The following is a 19,307-nucleotide window of genomic DNA, read 5'->3' as shown; positions in this document are numbered from 1 at the left end:
ACTCAATATTATGCTGATTTAGTACTGTAAGTACATACTTTAGTAATTTCAAATAAATAATACATTTTCGACGTTTAAAAACAAATGTGATTCAATAATTTTATTATCCACTGTATACCTATTCATTTTTGTAAACATGTTGTGGATATACTCAAGAGTCAAATACAATTGTTGGATTTTATTGTCATTTAATAATATGTGATCTTTTTCAGAAAAAAAACCATTGATAATATGCAATAAGTACCAATTCCGCAACAATACTGTGAAATCCTTTTAACACTAGATTGCAGTATACAGTACTGTATTTCCTAAAGGGTCTTTCACACATGTTCTGACGCGGCACCTGAAAATAAAACGTCAATGTTTTGTGTTTACATGGCTACGCGCATAAATGTATTGGGTCATAGACGTGGAGCGTTGTGAAAACGAAACATTCACCGTCCGATTTGACGACTCCGGACCGAAACCGTGTGTCGGAATAGGTTTGAAAGACACTTTAGTCACATAATATATATTCAATTAAACAAATTAATACCTGGAATCAGTGGCATAAAACTGTTTAAAATTACCTTACCTTTATATTATAGACGGGCTTAAATTGATATTTAATAAATTGCATGCATATAGGATAGATTCCTACTGTCACTTTTTACATACAACAAGCAATTAACAATATAAATTCAATATGATCATTTTGACATTTCAAAAATACACCTTTTAAAAGAAAAAACGGATTGGTCCTGTATCTTCACTATACTGTGTCTCTGGGGGGGCTTTTAAATTGCGACCTAGGAACAAGTTAGATCACATTGTTTAATGATGTGTGGCGGTGCTTCCTCGATCTATTCTTCACATAGTCTCAGTGGTATCTTGGTCTGTCTACACTATCAAACTAGTTTGACAAAAAAGTGTGATGTGCCCAAATATGGTAGTGATATAGTGTTAGTTAGTACAGTAGTGGAAGTGTAGACAGAGCTCTAAGATGTATTTACGGCGCTAAGTACATCAGTTATAAAAATGCTTTATCCATGTCTGGATTATGTTCCTTTGAAGCCAGAAGAGATAACTTGATGATGAAATTTGGGAAGGGGCTCTACTCCCTTAAACTCTATCGTGATATGCTTCCCCCTTATCGTAACCGCGGTTGCAATTTCAGAAATGTTAATTTGTTGGATGCCCCCTTGTGTAAAACCAATCGTTGGAAACGCTCTACCATCCCTGACATTACTGATAGAATGAATGAAGCTTCTAAAACTAAAACTTTGTAGGTTTATAACATTAATAGTAATTAACGAATTAGTGATTACCGCATGCCTTGGTTTATCTGGGTCTTTTGGCATTTTAAAGAATGTTAACGACTTTTTAATGATTTGATTTACTGTGTACTTGTATATATTATATTGTTGTTAGAGTCTTTTAAATTTTTACTTTGTACGTTGTTTGCAGAATTATTCAGCCGTTGGCTGCCTTCTGTTTGTACTATTTATGTGTTTTTTTTATGAATAAAATACCTATATATATATATATACTGTGTTTTAGCCCAGATTTTCACCTCTCAACAGATATCGTCCCATAATCAATTGTGTGCAAATGACATGATTCGAACCTCAACATCTGACTATCAAGGCAAGTGTTTTATACTGGATATAACACACTCGTCTAAATTTACACAAACCATAGCACCAAAGTGCAGGTTACAAGATTACAGCCAAATAATTTTCTGTCAACAAGCAAATTATTCTTTGTGTCACCTGATTATCTGTTTTTTTTCTTTATAATATAAATGTTTAAAATGTTAAATAATTGTCTACTGTCCATCTTCATATCCGAAATCCAACACGGTCTCTGGGAATAAGGCGAAGCTCAGATCCATGTTTTAAAAACACATTGCCAGCCGTTTGTTGAGGATTTATTCCGATGCCGTCTAGTTGGGAAAAAAAGAAACATTGCTGTATTGTTTATTGAACAACTGGTGCTGTTAAGATCACAAGGCTGATTTTCTTGCCCAAGATCTGCCAGCCAATTCTCAGTACTGTATCTATTACCGAAGTATCATAGGAACATTTTGTAATACAACATCACATGTGATGTGTTTCACCGTATTTCACATGTATCTAATAGTAATAACTTAACCCTTAACCTAACCTTACATGATACAGGCACCAAATGCGATTTAATGTAGTATTAACAAGTATTCCTGATACTTTGGGAATAGATACTGTTGTATGTATGGATATACAGCACTGGGAATCATCCTATTTCATGCCGTTATTAAAGGGATGGAGGTGATTTTTTTTTTAAATTTCAATACTTACTTACCATTTGTAATTATGGCACTTGTTGGTGCTGGTACTCTGAACTGAAAGGAACAGATTCATAAATGTTTCTTTTTTTAAATAAATATTTTTCAAAAATCAACTGCACTTTGGAGAGTTTATAAAATTTAAATATACCTCTTCAGCAGCAAATTTCAAAACAGCTGTAAATGGAGTGCTTTCTGGAACACTCAATCTGAAAAATAAGTATTCATATACGACTAATTACCAATTAAGTATCATATGTATACATGCTTACTACATAAATATTGGTAGCTTGTATTGTAGGCTAGGCTATACCTACCTACTCATACAACATTTCTGAAATGGGAGAAAACTACCCTTGTTTATGTGTACTAGCCTAGTACAAGTTCTACTAACTAAACTACTAGTAGGCCTAGTAACAGTATGGTATGTACAGTAGTAGCCTTAATAAGTAGTACCTAGCTACTACTAGGCTAGGCCTAGCTAGTTGAAATGATAAAAATGTAAATAGCATTTTTATATTATTAATATTACTTATTAGCCTACCCTCCTACCTAGTTTTATCCACGTTATACTCGATACCACCTACAGTCAGAATTAACTAGCCCTAGTTCTAAATCATACTCTATAAAGGACATCACTGACTAATATGCCTAGCCTAGGCCTAAAGCTAAGCCGCTGACTACACCGGACGTCACATTCTTGGGCGCGGCGGAACTTACACTTTGAAGGGTAACTTTGGATCCGAAGTGAGGGTGATCTTGAATGTAACCTTAGACCTAAAATGGAACATAAATAATATGAACAAAATCTAATAAATACACAATCAAGATACTTGGTATATAATTTATAATTATATGTAAACATTATCACGATAAAAATAACTAATTTACTTACATATTTCAACGTTGTGCAACCAGCTGTTCACAGCAGAAACACTTTGCATAAACTACCCCCTCTAGAGTTTAAAGAATTGCAAACTTTTTTTCAGCTAAAACACAATACTGTATTTAGTTGTGACAATATAATATTATTTAATAAACAGAAGCAAGTAAAAATGTAACTAAAAAACAGTTTTAATTTCATTTACTTTTTCATAAATTTTATAATTTACAAATGTTTCCAGTTTTTATCTTTGGTGTAAGTGTATCCTTTTTACATATAAACCTGTATTCTTTATCACTATGATGCACTCATCTGTGAATTAACAATTTGTAATATATTTTTAAGCACACTTCGTTTATTTTTTTTATTAAAAAAAACATATATAATATTCAATAACAATTACAAAAAATATAATCAAATTTAAAAATAAATCTTTTACAATAAAAATATGATTCAATATTAAATTAAAATTAACTTTAGAAAACGTTTGGTTGCAGTCTCTGAGTAATAAATAGCATACTACACCAAATGCCAGTTATTCAATGTACATAGGGTTTGGTATGTAGCCAGCTCAAAATTCCTGTGTTCCCTTCCCCCTCCCTCCCCTGGACCCATGGATATAAAAGTTGAATTCCATATTAACAAAGTATTAAATACCCTCCTGAAATTGATAACATCTGGTTGGTGGAGCAGCATAACGAATATTTTTTCTGCAACAATTAACTATAACTGGAATATTTTAAAGTCAATACAAAGCAATTAAATATGGTTGTGTTGTAGTACAGTTGAAGAAGCCATTCCATCCAATCCAACTCTTAGTAGCGTAACGGCTTTGAGCTCAATGGCTAAAACAAGGGTCCCCGGAGTTATGGGGCCCCTGTGCAGTGCCCAAAGGAAAAAACAGGCTTAAAATTATGTCGAAAAAGGCTAAAAACGCCCAAGGCCTCCAGCATTGGAGGGAAACTTAGGTTCCAAAACTAGGGGCCTCATGTCTTTCTGTTAATCCACTGCCAACTCTCCCTGAATAAATATGCGTTACCCGTCCCTATCTTTCTATAATTTACAGTAAATGTAACCAATGCTCTTCCATCATAATTTTTTTTCATAGATGTACTCTTTTTTTGTGTGTTTTATTTTACAAAGTGGCGAGAAGATCATCATTTTCATCTACTTTGAATGACGTAAGCGGCTTTCCAATTGATGTGTTGTCGTTTTCCAACATCGAATAGCCAAAATCATCTTCAATGTTTTTATCTACTAATTAAAACAAATTATTATTACTAAATTGTATTATTATTGTATTGTTTTATTATCTAATTATTATTAGTTAAAGAGCTTTGTATCTGTAATGCTGTATATGTACTGTTAATCTTTCTATCTATAGTAGAACCATTGATGGCCCCTGAATAGAGGTTAGCCAGAGTATTAAAACATATATTTCAACTCGTTCTACTGTACTAAATCTCTAAAGCTCTGTCTACACTATCACATTTTGTGACAACAAAATGTGATGTGCTCATATATGGACATGATGATGTCATACCACTACCATAGTTGGGCACATCACACTTTTTTGTCACACTAGTTTGATAGTGTAGACAGAGCTTAACTCTAGGCCTAAACCTGTCACGCTTACCATTATCAGCACTGTATGTTTGATTCTCAAAGCAGAGAGTTTGCATTTCTCCTAACTCCTGGAACATGTTGCTCACAGGCTGTGAGTCATCATTTAGGCGGTGGGGTTTAAACGTTCCTTTTTTCCTGTAAAATATAAATAACTTAAAATATAAATAATTTAAAATATACATAACTTAAAATATAAATAACTTAAAATATAAATAATTTAAAATATACATAACTTATAATATAAATAACTTAAAATAGAAATAATTTAAAAATAGAAATAACTTAAAATATACATAACTTAAAATATAAATAACTTAAAATATACATAACTTATAATATAAATAACTTAAAATAGAAATAATTTAAAAATAGAAATAACTTAAAATATACAGTGTTACATATGTTAAAGTTAGGGTTAGTTTAGACTAATGATACAGACATCACTTGTGATGCATATGTGACACTGTATCACAGAATCTGCCTATGATACTGTAAACATTGTAGAACCAAGAATTGGCTAGGTCACATTGGTTTACAAAAAAAAATGAAATTAATTACCTTCTTCTTTTTACAACACATATAGCAATAACAACAATAACAAAGAAGGCAACTGCTACACATACTACGACTATTATGATGCTAAATTCTCGACTGTCTTTTAAGGTTGCTACTTCGCTATCATTGCTGGATGCTGTAGTCATGGCCTGTGTTGTCATCTGGCCCTTTGTTGGTTTGATAGAGCCTGTTGGAATTTCACTTGGGCTTGCTGTTGAATATGTTTCATAACCTAAAAAGAGAACAATTTTACTACAAAGAAAATTATAATCAAGAAATACTGTACACTGTCTACATTATTAAACTTTTGTGATGTGCCCATATATGGACATGATGAAGTCATTATCACTACCATATTTGGGCACATCACACTTGTCGAACTAGTTTGATAGTGTGGACAGAGCTTTATATGTATATCTTATATGTATAATGACTGTACCTATGCATTCTCTTATTGATGATGATCCTTCATCGTGTGTTTCAACACCTTTCGGACATCGTGTGCAGAACCTGCTGTTGTACCGCGTCTGGTAAGTGCCAACGGCACACTTGTTACATGGTTCTATACCAAGATAGGAATAGTTACCAGGTCTACATGAACCTAACAAAAAAGACAATATATTGGTATACATAGCTATCAAAACATTGAGACAAAGTATTAAGTAGGGAAACACCTATTAAGGGGACACTATTCTGTAAAACAAACACAGGGAAATATACTGTATGCATTAACACTACAGACAACCCCTATTAATGGGACACTTTGTTTAAAGTATATCTTATTTATACAGCAACAGTAATGCACTTGTCAATTGTATGACCCACTATACGACTCCTGGGAGAGGTGCATTATGGATGCGTCATTTACAAATAATGTGTTGTCATCTTATATACGGCTTTACCACGTTGAAACACCGGTTCTCGTCAGTTAAGCAACGTTGGGCCTGGTTAGAGCTTGGATGGGAGACCATCTGGGAATAGCGGGTGCTGTATACGGAGATGGGGTCCCGTTAGGCATTTGAAATCAGCACTGCTGACTCTTATGGCAGCCCCTGCATCTAGTATCTGCCTCAGACCTCTGGTCAAGGTGGGCACTGGACGAGAGAAGCCCTTGATCAATGTCAGGACCAATCAAGGTGCTTTAAACTCTCCTGGCTTTGTTTGTATCAAACCTGTTAGTGGCGGTAATTATCGCTGTTGGTTTCGATTGAATAAAAAAAAAATTAAATAAAAATTATTGACACTGGGGTGCGTCAAAAAACCTAGATGATACATCACATCAATGAACAATGGTGTGTCAATGTCCATCACTTTACCACCCACCATATCATGAACAACATGGTCACAACGCGCCATTGTTCTTCAAAATGGGTGCGTCATGGTCACCTAAAGGTAAGTCAATTTTTTTATGCAGGGGTATTCATCATAATATGGTATTCATAAAGTATGATGCACATCGGACAAATGACGTACCTCTTCATGGTTGTATAGTGGGTCATACAATTGACAACTGCATAATATTCTTAAATAACACAATTCTTACGTGTACAACTGTCTAGGCTAAATGCACTTGACCCTGGAGTGCTTGTCCCTCTTGGACATGGTACACAGGCTAGTTGACCTTCCTTATCCTGATAGGTTCCCACTTGGCAAGGGAGACACCTCTCAAAGTGTATATCATAAAATGTACCTGGTGAACATTGCACTGAAAGAACAGTATAAAACGATATTAACAATAAAGACATAATCTAAAGTTTCAAGTTTCAAATCTTCAGAAAGTTTGACTAACTTTCTCCTCTTTTTCCCGTTAAAATATCTTACAGTGCCAGTGAATGCACTTTTTATAGTACTAAAGCTCTGTCTGCACTATCAAACTAGTCTTACAAAAGATGTGCCCAAATATGGTAGTGATATCCTTAAATATGGTAGTGATATGACATCATCATGTCCATATATGGGCAAATCACACTTTTGTTGTCTATCTAGTTTGATAGTATTGACAGCGTATATTAAAAGCATTACAATAATAACGTAAATATATTGAAAAGTGTTATTACAAATAAAGTACAGTATAAACTACTTACCACACTTCTTATTGGCCGCACTCTGACCTTTCGGACATACTGAACTAACTGTTCCCTTTTCTGATATGGAGGGAGCTAAAGTAACCCTGTCTCCGTTGATATCCAAATAAGCTTTACTTTCAGGCCAAAGGTCATTGATGGAAATGTTGATGGCTCTTAACATCTGGTCCAAGAGATCTGCATTGGAACTAAAATAAAAAAATAAATAAATAAATAAATAAGAAAAATGAGGGCATTAAAAAAATAATATCTTACATTATATAGGAGAGGGTATCTTACAAAAATGACATCATCATGTCCATATATGGGCATATCACATTTTTTTGTCACATAAAGTTTGATAGTGTAGACAGACCTTTAAACAACAACAAAACTGACACCAATACAGTACCTTGTGGCCACATAGGTAAACATCACCCCAACTTCATTTGAGAGTATTGCCAATGTTGTTCGTTTGACACGGTTGTTCGCACATAGTGACGAAATGTCTTTAAACGAACACTGAATATCTTCATGACTTTGACAAAATGTCTGATAATTGAAAAAATTATTAGTGTAAGAATAATTTTCATTTTAATAATAATAATAATATCCTGGATTTATATAGCACCTAATGTTGTGAAACCTCTAAGCGCTGAACATTATTACCCCAGTCATTTTTTTTGGGATAAAACATGTATGGAAACATACTCCCATAATGCAGCTAGTAATCAGCGCAAAGTTGTGTCTTGATCAAACCGGGTTCCCATCTATACACCTGGGTGGAGAGAGGCAAACGTAAGTAAAGTATCTTGCCTAAGGATTCAAGCAATGCGTCAAGAGTTGGATTCGAACCTCGATCTCACGATTAGTAGTTGTATGTCCAACATAATTCGCCACACGCCCTTAATAAAAACAAAGGTATCATTACCGTATCATATTAATTATAACTTACTATAAATTTGCTTGAGTCTAACAGATTTTGAATCTGTGTTTGTCGACTGGCAGAGGTGTTACGGCAATCAATCGGAGTAGGATGGGAAAAAACCAATGCATCCTGGCGCTCCAACCGAATCTCATTGCCAGGTATAACTGGAAAAAAAATAATAAAAAGTATTTAAAAAAAAATATATATAATATCACCTTCGTTAATAGTATTATATTAATAGTCTGTCAAAAACAGATATCAAAGAGTAGTTCATAATTTCATTTTAGCTGTCAAAGGGGAACCAACCCCCTGGATCCACCCCTGCAGTAGTAGTTAGTTGAGGCAGCAGTCTAGGCTAAAGCTCTGTCTACACTATCAAACTTTATGTGACAAAAAAGTGATGTGCCCATATATGGACATGATGATGTCATATCACTACCATATTTAAGCACATCACTACCATATTTGGGTACATCACACTTTTTTTGTTAAACTAGTTTGATAGACAGAGCTTTAGGATATTACTGAGACATTGTTGACAAACCTTTTGAACAGCTGGCTGCGAATGGTTGTGGATCGGTTGGATTGCCATGGTTCCAACGGCCTAGCACCGTATTACAGTTATACTTGTGTCTAGTTTGACCATCGAGGAATACGTATCCGTCCCTACAGGTCGCTGTGCAGTGGTGTGCCTTACAGTTCATCTGTCCATTCTTAGGAGCATCCAAAGTTTTACAAGGATCAGCTAATAATAAAAGAAAATTTAACTATGTTGGCAACGACTGCAAGGACATAAGTGTACACTAGAAATAAGAATAGTCTTAATACGGGTGCATACTATTTTTTATTAATACCACATTTCTATAGTGCCCTTTTAATAATAATAAAATAAACAATATTTATATAGCGCCTAATGGATCACTGACCCCTCTAGGTGCTTTTCATGAATAATCATGCTCAAAGCCAGTAATGTTTTGGAGCTAATAATCAGTGCAAAGTTGTGTCTTGATCTAACTGGGTACTCATTTATACACATGGGTGGAGAGAGGTAAATGCAAGTAAAGTGGATACAAGCAATGCAGCGAGAACTGGATTCGAACCACGATCTCACCATCAGTAATCCAACGTCCAACACACTGCGCCACATGCCTTCACAATACTATACGGTGTTGGCAATAGAATAAAGGTAGAAAGATCGTGTATAGTGGTGGTAAATCGTAGGCTTCTTTATGTTTGAAAGATGGACTTGAGACTTAATAACAAAAAAGATTCTTACTTGGAACAGCTTCAACTAGCATTGTACAAGTAGCAGCGTTGTTGTTGTCATCGGTAGCGGTAATATCAACGCTGTACTCGCCCCATTCGTATACAAGATCACCTTTCTGCCTACTGTACGTAATGTCCGTCACGTTCACGTTATCGGCAAACACTGGCGAATGATGCCACTTGAACTCTATAGGAAGCGTGTCGGACTTCAAAGCTTGAACTTCAGGGCAGCCTTTAACTGTCGGTTTTTGAGCATCTATTGAATTATATAACAAAGAATTAGATCATTACTCTCATCATTAAAGTCTAGATGAGCATATTAAATGATGGAAACATATAATAAAGATTTACTATTTAGATTTTGTTGTTATATATTTCCACCTTCTGTTGGTAAGCTTTTATTTGTTGAATGTTGCAGAGGCTCCTCTAGACTAAAGCTGTGCCTTGTGAGGAGCCTCTGAGTGAAATATTGAATAAAAAAAAACATATATCAAAAATTATCAAAATACTTACCTATTACAGTAATGGTAAAAATACAATGAGCCTCATTTCCACTACCGTCTGTGGCAACATAATTAAGCCGTGTTATACCAGGTCCAAGTTGTAACGGTTGCTCAACATCAGGGGAAGTTAGATTGAATACACCTGGAATAATAAATAATTTAAAAGATCAGCTGTAGCGCACATTCTCAATATGACATGATTTCCATATACGGTCACGGACAATTTTTTGTCACACAAAGTTTGACAGTGTAGACAGAGCTCAATATAGGTGGAAATTAATTTCAATTCATTTCAAAATATAAACACAGCATAACGGTCGTGAAGTTATTGTCAAGAGAAATAAAAACACCAGTACTTCAAACCAAGGCAATCTAACAACAGAAGACTGCTCGCCTTGCCAAGATAGGAACCCGTAACAGTCCTTTGATCTTATGTCTGGCTGCAACAAATACCAACAGTACTGTACTATGTACATATTCTCCACGGCGTGGAACTGATCGTATCACAGCCACAGATAACCACTTTGATCTCCAGAGCTCAGCATGCCTTGCTCAAACAAACTATACATCATCCTGTAATTCAGAGCTTAAATTACCTGAAGTATCAAATGGTCTTGGCTTATTCCATGTAACCTTCACGGTTGACTTTCTCGGTGAAAGGTATTTAGTTATCGCAGAGGGACAACTGATGAATCTGGGAGGAGTTATATCTGAAAAATAATTAATCAATTAATATATGGAATATTGGCAATGCCTTGCGGTTGAAAACGGTGTACTGTATGGAGTAAAACCTTACGCCGTTGCAGGATATATTGTTTGTGGAAATAATAAAGCATTTGATTGTTTGTTTTATTTGTTTACCACACACATTGAATCCAAAGTTTCTGTCTACACTATCAAACTAGTTGACAAAAAAAGTGTAATGTGCCCAAATAAGGTAGTGATATGACATCATCATGTCCATGGGCACATCACATTTTTTTGTCAAATAAAGTTTGATAGTGTAGATAGAGCGTTAGAACATTCAATGAATACAGTGAGTCGTAGGTCACCAAAATAAGATTGAAAAGAATCGTAGTCATGGCAACGATTTAAAAATAAAATTTTTTTTTTAATTTGACAACCAATCTTTTTAATTTAACCAACAACCTTATATTACTCACCAACACAAAGACTGTCAGGAAGAGAAGTCCATTGGCCATTTGGCAGACACCTGACTGACGTTGTCCCGTCACGTGACTGGTAACCAAAAGGGCAGCGAATGTGACATTGTTTGCCTACAGGGTGACGTCGTGCACTGCATGAGTATGGATACACAAAAGGCATTACTTTACCATAATCTTGATTACGAAGTGGATTACACATCACCTCTGTAAAAGAAAGACATCAAAATTGAATGATAATGTGAGCAATACTTAGGTTGTGATCATAAAAGGTAACTTTTCTTATATCTCACTGATTTTTATAAATTTCATATTTATATTTCTGTACATTTTTTAAAAATGTTTTACTGCAAACTCTTGTAATTTCTTCTGATTTCATATGGCTTAAAGGCCAATTTACAAATACGAGCAGTAACAGCAGAAAGCTGTGTGGCTTGTCCCACGTAGAATCTTTACCTATCCTGAGCAGCAACCGCTCGTCCACTCCGCGTTTTGTGTAAATGGTCATAAGGGATAACAGATTCTATATTATTATTACCATAACCGCTCATCTGTGTAAATTGGCCTTAAGATCATGTATGAGAGATTAATTAACAACAGAAAATGTGTATTACCGTTACAATGTGGAGTTGAATCACTCCATTCCCCAGTAGAGAGACACGTTACGTTTGACTGTCCTTCTAGGGTGGAGTACGCTCTTGTACACCTGAACTTAGCTATTGAGCCGTACAGATTGTTACAAGAGGTGTTGATGTCTAAGCTGTTGGTGATTGGCAGATCTGGACATTGGGTCACTGTGGAGTGAAGAAGGATGATAGAATAGAGTGTGAGCCACAGTACCACAGGTCAGGGTGACTGATGAATGTAGCCTAGCCACAAAGTTACTATTCTTTGTTTTGTTTATATATTTAGGCCATAATTAATTCATCACTATTCTTCTTAAAGGTGGCAATCCTGTTCAAACATATACACAAAATGTTCTACATAAACAAAGTCTTATTACAAGTCTTTGAGAGTGGATGACAGGACTTAAACCCAGGACCCTGGGATTGTTAGCCAAGAATCACAACCACCAAGCCACAACTCCACTCCATTCTTAATGATTAGCTGGGTTGTACATTGGATTACATTGGAGATGAAAAAACAAACTATTGTAATTGTAAAGTTATAAAGAACTCACAGTGCATCTTCTGTGCACAGGTCAACCTCGAATAAGCGCCATTTGATGGCAGTGTAACACAAATATTTAATAAATCCAAAGGCAAATAACTGAAAAAAATGACAATGTTGTGGGTATCAGTGGCTCTCAATAGAGATACAAAAAAAAAGTGAAAAGCTAAATCAAAACGATAAAGTAAAACAGCCAGAAAAATTAGCAGAGCTTTCGGGCAACACTAGCCCTTCATTAATGCAAGTGAAGGAAATATATAATATATAATGCGACATTTATATAGCACTATTTCATGAAGATCAGAGCACTGTGGACTTAGATGTTACACCCTTTTAACATCACTTCTCTCCCTTATCAAGGGTTCCATCGTGTCACCAGCAGCCAATTACAGCGCAATTACTTATGTCCACGACACAAAAGGACCATTATGGGAGTTCGCAACATATGTGCGACTATAAAATATTCCCGTCTACAAAACATTGTTTACTTTATCATTTTGAATTAGCTTTTCATTTTTTTTTGTATCTCCATTGAGATCCAGCCACTGATACCCACAGCATTGTCATTTTTTCAGTGCTTATTTTATTTGTATCTCCATTGAGATCCAGCCACTGATACCCACAGCATTGTCATTTATTCAGTAATTTGCCTTTGGATTTATATATTTATTTATATGTATATATTACCAATAACTTTAACTTTAAATGAACATCTTGCTATATTTCTTGCATCGTCTTCAGCAATGTAGTTAAACTTGAATTCACCGTCAGGTAGATAAGTGGGTAGGCCTTCAAACAAAATTGTCAATGCTGATACTACAACTTGGCCAGAATTATCTTCTGCCTTTGGGTCTGAAAAGTCTACCAGAGCCTGTCTCTGGCATTCATCTGCCTGGAATGGCAATTCATCAGGACAATCTGTGAAAACTGGAGGTGTTATATCTGAAAGAAGGAAAATTGCATGTTTTTAATTAGTGGACATTCGTATATTTGTTTTTGGACAGATGAGAGAGCGCCTTAAAGTGGCTGCACTGACATGAGGTGACCCTTAGGGGAGAAGCAGGTAGTTGAAAAGTGTAACATCTGAGTCCACAGTGCCATGAGCACTGATCCATTTGTTGGAATTTGGCACTATAAAAGAACTTGTATAAAATTATTAATATCTAATTTATAATTTTTAATACAGTCTGTCTATAGATAGATGCTCATATAACTGAAAACACCTATGTACTAGCCAGTCTGTCCACCTTGATTTGCTGGTAAATATCGGTAATCTCCAGTGAGCACTCATAGCCATTACGCCAGTAGCTACAAGACACTACTATTAAATAATAATAACACTTTAACCAGGAACCTAAATGATGACAACAATTATCCTTGTAAAGTTTCTCAACCACTTTACTGTACCTTCACAAAATGTGTCATTATCATTCTGGGTCCACTGGCCGCTTGCTGAGCAATATTGTGAGAGTGCACCTCTCAAAGCATATCCTTGGTTGCATCCAAAATGACATTCATCCCGGTAGACTGCTCCATTTGAACAACTTGGCGGGTATACTGAAACTCCTTCAATCGAAACTCCTGGGCAAGCCACACCTACAGTAAAATTTCAGGAAAGATTTTACAATATAAAGTTATTTCTTGTAAACTGTAATGTAGGGATTTCTTAAGCCTATCTAGAAACACAAAATGCCATGACATTATCTTAAGGTCTGTCTACACTATTAAACTTTAAGTGAAAAAAAAATATGATGTGTCCATATATGGACATGATGATGTCATATCACTACTATATTTAAGCATATCACTACCATATTTAGTTAATTTTTTGTCCATCTAGTTTGATAGTGTAGACAGAGCTGTACAGTACCTTGACAGTCTAAGGGTATTCCATCCCAGGTGCCATTATCGAGACACACTCGTAGGTTGTCTCCAGATGTCTGTCTGTAACCCTCTGAGCATTGCACCTGACATTGTGTCTGGTATGGTTGTGGTTGGCTTGCATCACATCCTTGGATTAGTCCATTTTCAGGGGAGGGGAACATCGGACACAAATTCGCTAAATAAAAAATAAGATTCAAATCCAGTCTACAATTTCAAGGAGAATACAAGAGTGACTTATTTTTCTAATATATGAGCAATATTGTAGTGGAGCTGTAGCTTGGTGGTCCAAGGTTCAATCCTGACCTAGTGCAAGGGGTGTAGCTTATGACTCTTTCACCTCCACTCCCTAAGTCTCAAATGAGACTTAGTTTATAAGCACGATAAATTATAAAATAGTTTACCTATCATGTAAATAGCAATGTATGAAATAAAAAAAGAATACCTCCACATCCAGGCATGTCTCCCGTCCAATCAAATATGTTGTTATTTCCATCAAAGAGTTCACAAGTCCTGATTCTGGAACCTGTTAGAAGGAAACCGGTCTCACAGGCAAACTGACATGATGTCCCATAATGATTGTTACACTGACCAATCATGAGGCCATGTTCAAACGGAGGATGTTCTGGGCACCTGTGAACTACAAAGAAATTACAATAATATAGTTAGTTTGTGTAAAATGATCTAAACTCCATCTACACTATCAAACTAGTTTTGAACAATAAAAAGTGTGATGTGCCCAAATATGGTAGTGATATGCCTAAATATAGTAGTGATATGCCCAAATATGATAGGACATCATCATGTCATCATTTTTTTGTCACATAAAATTTGATAGTGTAGACAAAGATTTATGAATTGTTGGACACTTTCATGTTGTTTGTGGCCTTGGGCTTTCTATAATATTCTACACAAAAACAGAGGTAAATCTAGAGAATACTATATGTAATAATAACTTTTTTTCCCTAATGAATATTTTGTTTGTGAAAATTATCGCCACAATTTACTTTTAAATTTATCTTTTTAAAAATGTGTTCGTTTTTCCCCCCTCAATATTTACCACGGGAAAATGGAGAATGTTTTTACTTACCTGTTACTTCAACAATGAAGCGGCAAGATGAGTTTTTGCCTTTGGAGTCGGTAGCAGACAAAACGATTGTGTGGTTCCCTTCAGAGAGGCGTTCTCCATTTGGCTTTGAAGATGTGACATTTAACCTTTCACCGTTTTCATCAAAGCTGTCTGGAATCACCCATAATGCTTCAGCTGTTGTTTCATTGCGATTTGCAACAACATTGATATTGTCTGGACACTGCCCCAGCTTTGGAGCAGTTGGATCTGAAATGAAAAAGAATATCAGGAGTTGGAGGTCTGTAAAAAGATATTTCTAAATAAATTGTCCACATTTTAAAATTACTATAACTAAAATTACAAATTGGCAGCAATCAATATTAATTTAGACTAAATAGGTTTTGTTTCTCAAGTCCTCCTACTAAAATTCGAACAAATGTAGGGTCTTATTATAACAATGCAGGGGATTGCATTCTGGAAATACACTAGTTTTGGATACCCCTATTAACAGAGAACACCCTTATTAAAGGACACTTTCCTGTGAATATATATTTTAACACTACAGTCACACCTATTCAGATAACAGATCTATTAAGAGGAAACTTAGTTGGTTCCCACAAGTGTTCCCTAAAGGGGGGGGGGGGGGGGTTTCTACTAATAGCGGCATGTGTCTGAAAAAGCCAGACTATATACAGTACCTTGACAGACATGTTCATCATCCATATTACTCCACTGGCCACTGGCTCCACAGACATGTACGGCTTCACCTTGCAGTTCATAGTTCTCAACACAGCTGAAGGTGCATTCATCGTTGTAGCGACCACCAGCATTGGTACAGTTGGCTGGAATTATCATGCCATGTGCAAATGCCGGAATTGCTCTGCACGTTTGAACTTTGCACAAGAAGAAAACAGATTTAACATGTTACTAGATTTCTAATAATAAAGGGGTAAGGTAAATACAGTACAACTCTTAAAGAGACACCTTGGGACCCAAAAAGTGTCCCCTTAATAGGTGTTATTCAATTATTATTTTTAATAAGATAATGCAGATAACACATTGTACTATGTTTTTGGTTGATCATTTTTCTTGACAAAATCAATCAATATGTTCGAAGGCTATAAAAATAACATCAATAAAATGACACCATCTAATGATACCCTGCAAACACCTTCTTCTAAACACCATGCAAACACCTTCTACAAACACCCTGCTAACACCATCTACTAAACACCTTCTAAAAAGCCAGTAAACAGCTTCTACTAAACATCCTGCAAACACGTCCTTCTATTAAACACCTTTTTCTAAACACCTTCTTCTAAACACCATGCAAACACCATCTATTAAACACCTTCTTCTAAACACCCTGAAAACAATCAACCCATATCGTTTCTACTCCATGTTAAATGAACACAACTTACTTTCACATTGAATAAGTGAGCCAGTCCATTCGCCGCTTATTCCGCATGTTTGCCGGTCAGATCCGCTGACTTTGTTGTAGCCTTTCTGGCAAATGTACTGGCATTCGGTGTGTAGAATGTAAGGAGCAGAACAGGCAGCTTTGAGCACATGTTGTGGAGCTTCAACTTCAGGACAAATAACATCTACAAAAAACAAGTATGAAAATCAACTGAAACAATCACTTTTCTTTAATACTTTTCTAAATTAATATTTAGTAATTTTTCACTTATGTAATTTAAATTATTCAACACACTGTGGCGCAGTGTGTTGGACGCTGGATTACCAATCATGGGGTCGTGGTTCAAATCCAACTCTCGCCGCATTGCTTGTATCCTTAAGCAAGGCACTTTATTTACATTTGCCTCTCCCCACCCAGGTGTTTTAAATGCGTACCCAGTTAGATCAAGACACAACTTTGCACTGATTGCTAGCTGCATTATGGGAGTATGTTTCCATACATGTTTGATAGCAAAAATTACTGGGGTAATAAGGCTTGTAAAGCGCCTTTGAGCATTACTCATGAAAAGGGCACTATAGAAATGTGGTACTAATATATATTTTTATTATTATTATATTACATGAAGTTAATTCATAATTCAAAGATCTTTTCTTCAAACTCACTAGAACAACTTGGCTGTTGACCTGTCCAGATAGGCTGACCATTTTGTAGAGAACACGTCCGATTACTATCACCGCCCACCATATAATACCCTTCATTGCAAACAATTTCACACGATGTTCCAAGATGGTTGCCGCAATTTACGCCACCAAGATGTCCGTGCATAGGAGCAAGTAATGTTTTACAACGTCGAACTGCAGAGAAAACGAGTTATTTTATTATTATAATATAGTTCGTGTACAAAACAGAACTAAATTATTACTATATTATATAATTACACTAGAGCCTCTCCTTTAGAACACCTCTATTATGGGGACACTTTGGTCCCAAATGTGTCCCAGACATTGGATTCTGGCATAGAATTACTAAGGAATTATAATTCATGAAATACAGTTGAAAACCAAAAACTCTTCCTCTCCCATTGGAAACACATTCAGAATACAAGAATTTCTGGAAAACACATATTAAGCTCTGTCTACACAATCAAACTTAAGGATATTATGATGTCATATTACTTCCATATTTGGGTATATCACTAACATATTTGGGCACATCACATTTTTTTGTCAAACTAGTTTGATAGTGTAGACAGACCTTTAGATCAGCCCAAGAGTATTGGGAGAAGTTGACTGTACTATACCTTCAACAATTACACCAAAGGTACAGGTAGCTTTATTTTCTGATGCATCTATTGCTGTGTATGTTATCAACCGTTCTCCTTCCCCTAAGGTAATAGGCGGTGTAGCATCTGACGTCACGTTCACGTCATTTGAGTTATCTGTTGCGATTGGTACCTGCCATGTCACCTTCATTGTATCTTTACCATGGGGTGTGATAACTGTGATGTTTTGTGGGCAAGTGTTTCCAAACGTTGGAGTTTCGACATCTTAAAGAAAATATACATAATTGAAATGAGATGATGAGAAATAATTTATTTCTGCTAACATAATAATTGGAGAGACACGCCCTTTGGTGATAGTTGTCTTTGACAGCTCTTGTCTCTCCTTGGTGCTTCCTTTATATGTTTCACTTGAAAGGAACAAATAAAATAATAAACAGATCATCAAAATCTTATTTTTTAAAAAGAATAATTATTAATTATTTGTTGGTTACTGTACAAAATATAGTAGTGGCACTGTGGCAAGGTAGTTGATATGCCAATGCTTATCAATCCTAGTGCCCTTGGTTTAAATCCTATGATATTTTACATCAATGATCTGACTGCAATTTCAGCACCACTAACAAATCCTCATGAGACTTGGTTTAGAAAGAATGGTTTTCAATCCTGTATTTGGCAGATCATGTGCGTGCTATTGGATTGTGTGAACAAAAAATAATCTTCACAACAACATAAACTATAACCATAACTTATTATCCTTACCTATGCATTTGTTATCTTCAAAGGCACTGCTCCAAGTACCATCCTCCAGGCAAAGGTGAGTCCTAGATCCTGACAGATCATAGCCACTAGAGCAGCCTAGCCCACAAATCTGATTAAATTGCACACTTTGCAAGGAACAAGCACTGGGAGAATATGCTCCATTGGCAGGTGGGTTGAGAGGTGGACAATGCACAACTGGAAATAAAGGTATAGAAATAAATGTTAAGAAAGAATCTAAATTCCATTATACTGCAGTTACTGCAGTAAATACATTTTGTTTACGCTTTAACCTGTTTAAGCGTGGTCCCACTAGAGGTGCTGCGCAAGGAAGTAACGCAACGTATAGTCAATAGCCAATTACAAGCGATTGATTATTTGAACAGTCGCTTGTGATTGGTCAACTAGCTTGAGTTGCATCTATAGTGGGAACCAAGCTT

At 35.7% G+C, this 19,307-nt stretch overlaps 2 protein-coding genes across 3 annotated transcripts in view; both read right to left on the bottom strand.

Moving 5' to 3' along the window:
- Positions 1–85: 85 nt before the first annotated feature.
- LOC140048560 (ubiquitin-fold modifier 1) lies at positions 86–3,238 on the bottom strand. Its single transcript, XM_072093301.1, has 5 exons — positions 3,198–3,238; positions 3,023–3,079; positions 2,454–2,511; positions 2,320–2,359; positions 86–1,924 (listed from the first exon to the last, which is right to left on the bottom strand). Coding segments are annotated over exons 1-5 (261 nt in total). The 5' UTR covers positions 3,200–3,238; the 3' UTR covers positions 86–1,820.
- A 92-nt stretch (positions 3,239–3,330) lies between these two features.
- The window catches only part of LOC140050179 (uncharacterized), a 33,845-nt gene continuing 17,868 nt past the window's right edge, over positions 3,331–19,307 (bottom strand). The window contains exons 20-43 of one of the 2 annotated variants that reach the window (XM_072095253.1): positions 18,871–19,065; positions 18,130–18,375; positions 17,492–17,683; positions 16,831–17,013; positions 16,108–16,302; positions 15,431–15,676; positions 14,786–14,980; positions 14,330–14,518; positions 13,867–14,055; positions 13,147–13,401; positions 11,904–12,083; positions 11,290–11,496; positions 10,723–10,836; positions 10,137–10,268; positions 9,634–9,879; positions 8,902–9,102; positions 8,385–8,521; positions 7,842–7,981; positions 7,451–7,638; positions 6,910–7,071; positions 5,806–5,967; positions 5,370–5,598; positions 4,822–4,946; positions 3,331–4,442 (exon numbers count right to left, since the gene is read on the bottom strand). In XM_072095253.1, the coding sequence (XP_071951354.1) occupies positions 4,321–4,442; positions 4,822–4,946; positions 5,370–5,598; positions 5,806–5,967; positions 6,910–7,071; positions 7,451–7,638; positions 7,842–7,981; positions 8,385–8,521; positions 8,902–9,102; positions 9,634–9,879; positions 10,137–10,268; positions 10,723–10,836; positions 11,290–11,496; positions 11,904–12,083; positions 13,147–13,401; positions 13,867–14,055; positions 14,330–14,518; positions 14,786–14,980; positions 15,431–15,676; positions 16,108–16,302; positions 16,831–17,013; positions 17,492–17,683; positions 18,130–18,375; positions 18,871–19,065 (4,430 nt within the window). In that variant the 3' untranslated portion in view covers positions 3,331–4,320. The remainder of the gene's footprint in view (positions 4,443–4,821; positions 4,947–5,369; positions 5,599–5,805; positions 5,968–6,909; positions 7,072–7,450; positions 7,639–7,841; positions 7,982–8,384; positions 8,522–8,901; positions 9,103–9,633; positions 9,880–10,136; positions 10,269–10,722; positions 10,837–11,289; positions 11,497–11,903; positions 12,084–13,146; positions 13,402–13,866; positions 14,056–14,329; positions 14,519–14,785; positions 14,981–15,430; positions 15,677–16,107; positions 16,303–16,830; positions 17,014–17,491; positions 17,684–18,129; positions 18,376–18,870; positions 19,066–19,307) is intronic. The other variant, XM_072095254.1, reaches the window with a different exon arrangement.

The sequence above is a fragment of the Antedon mediterranea genome, chromosome 5 (assembly GCF_964355755.1).
Source record: "Antedon mediterranea chromosome 5, ecAntMedi1.1, whole genome shotgun sequence".
In the NCBI taxonomy this organism is placed as follows: Eukaryota; Metazoa; Echinodermata; class Crinoidea; order Comatulida; family Antedonidae; genus Antedon; species Antedon mediterranea.
The sequence above is the reverse complement of the archived record's forward strand: the minus strand, read 5'-3'. Positions and strand labels throughout refer to the sequence as shown.

Bases quoted from the DNA above. Each gene is read 5' to 3' on its own strand.
- LOC140048560 (XM_072093301.1), bottom strand. The intron at 2,512-3,022 runs GTAAGTTCCGCC...CTTATTTTTCAG, and splicing joins CCAAAGTTACCCTTCAAAGT to ATTGAGTGTTCCAGAAAGCA. The intron at 1,925-2,319 runs GTAAGTAAGTAT...TTTCCCAACTAG, and splicing joins AAGTGCCATAATTACAAATG to ACGGCATCGGAATAAATCCT.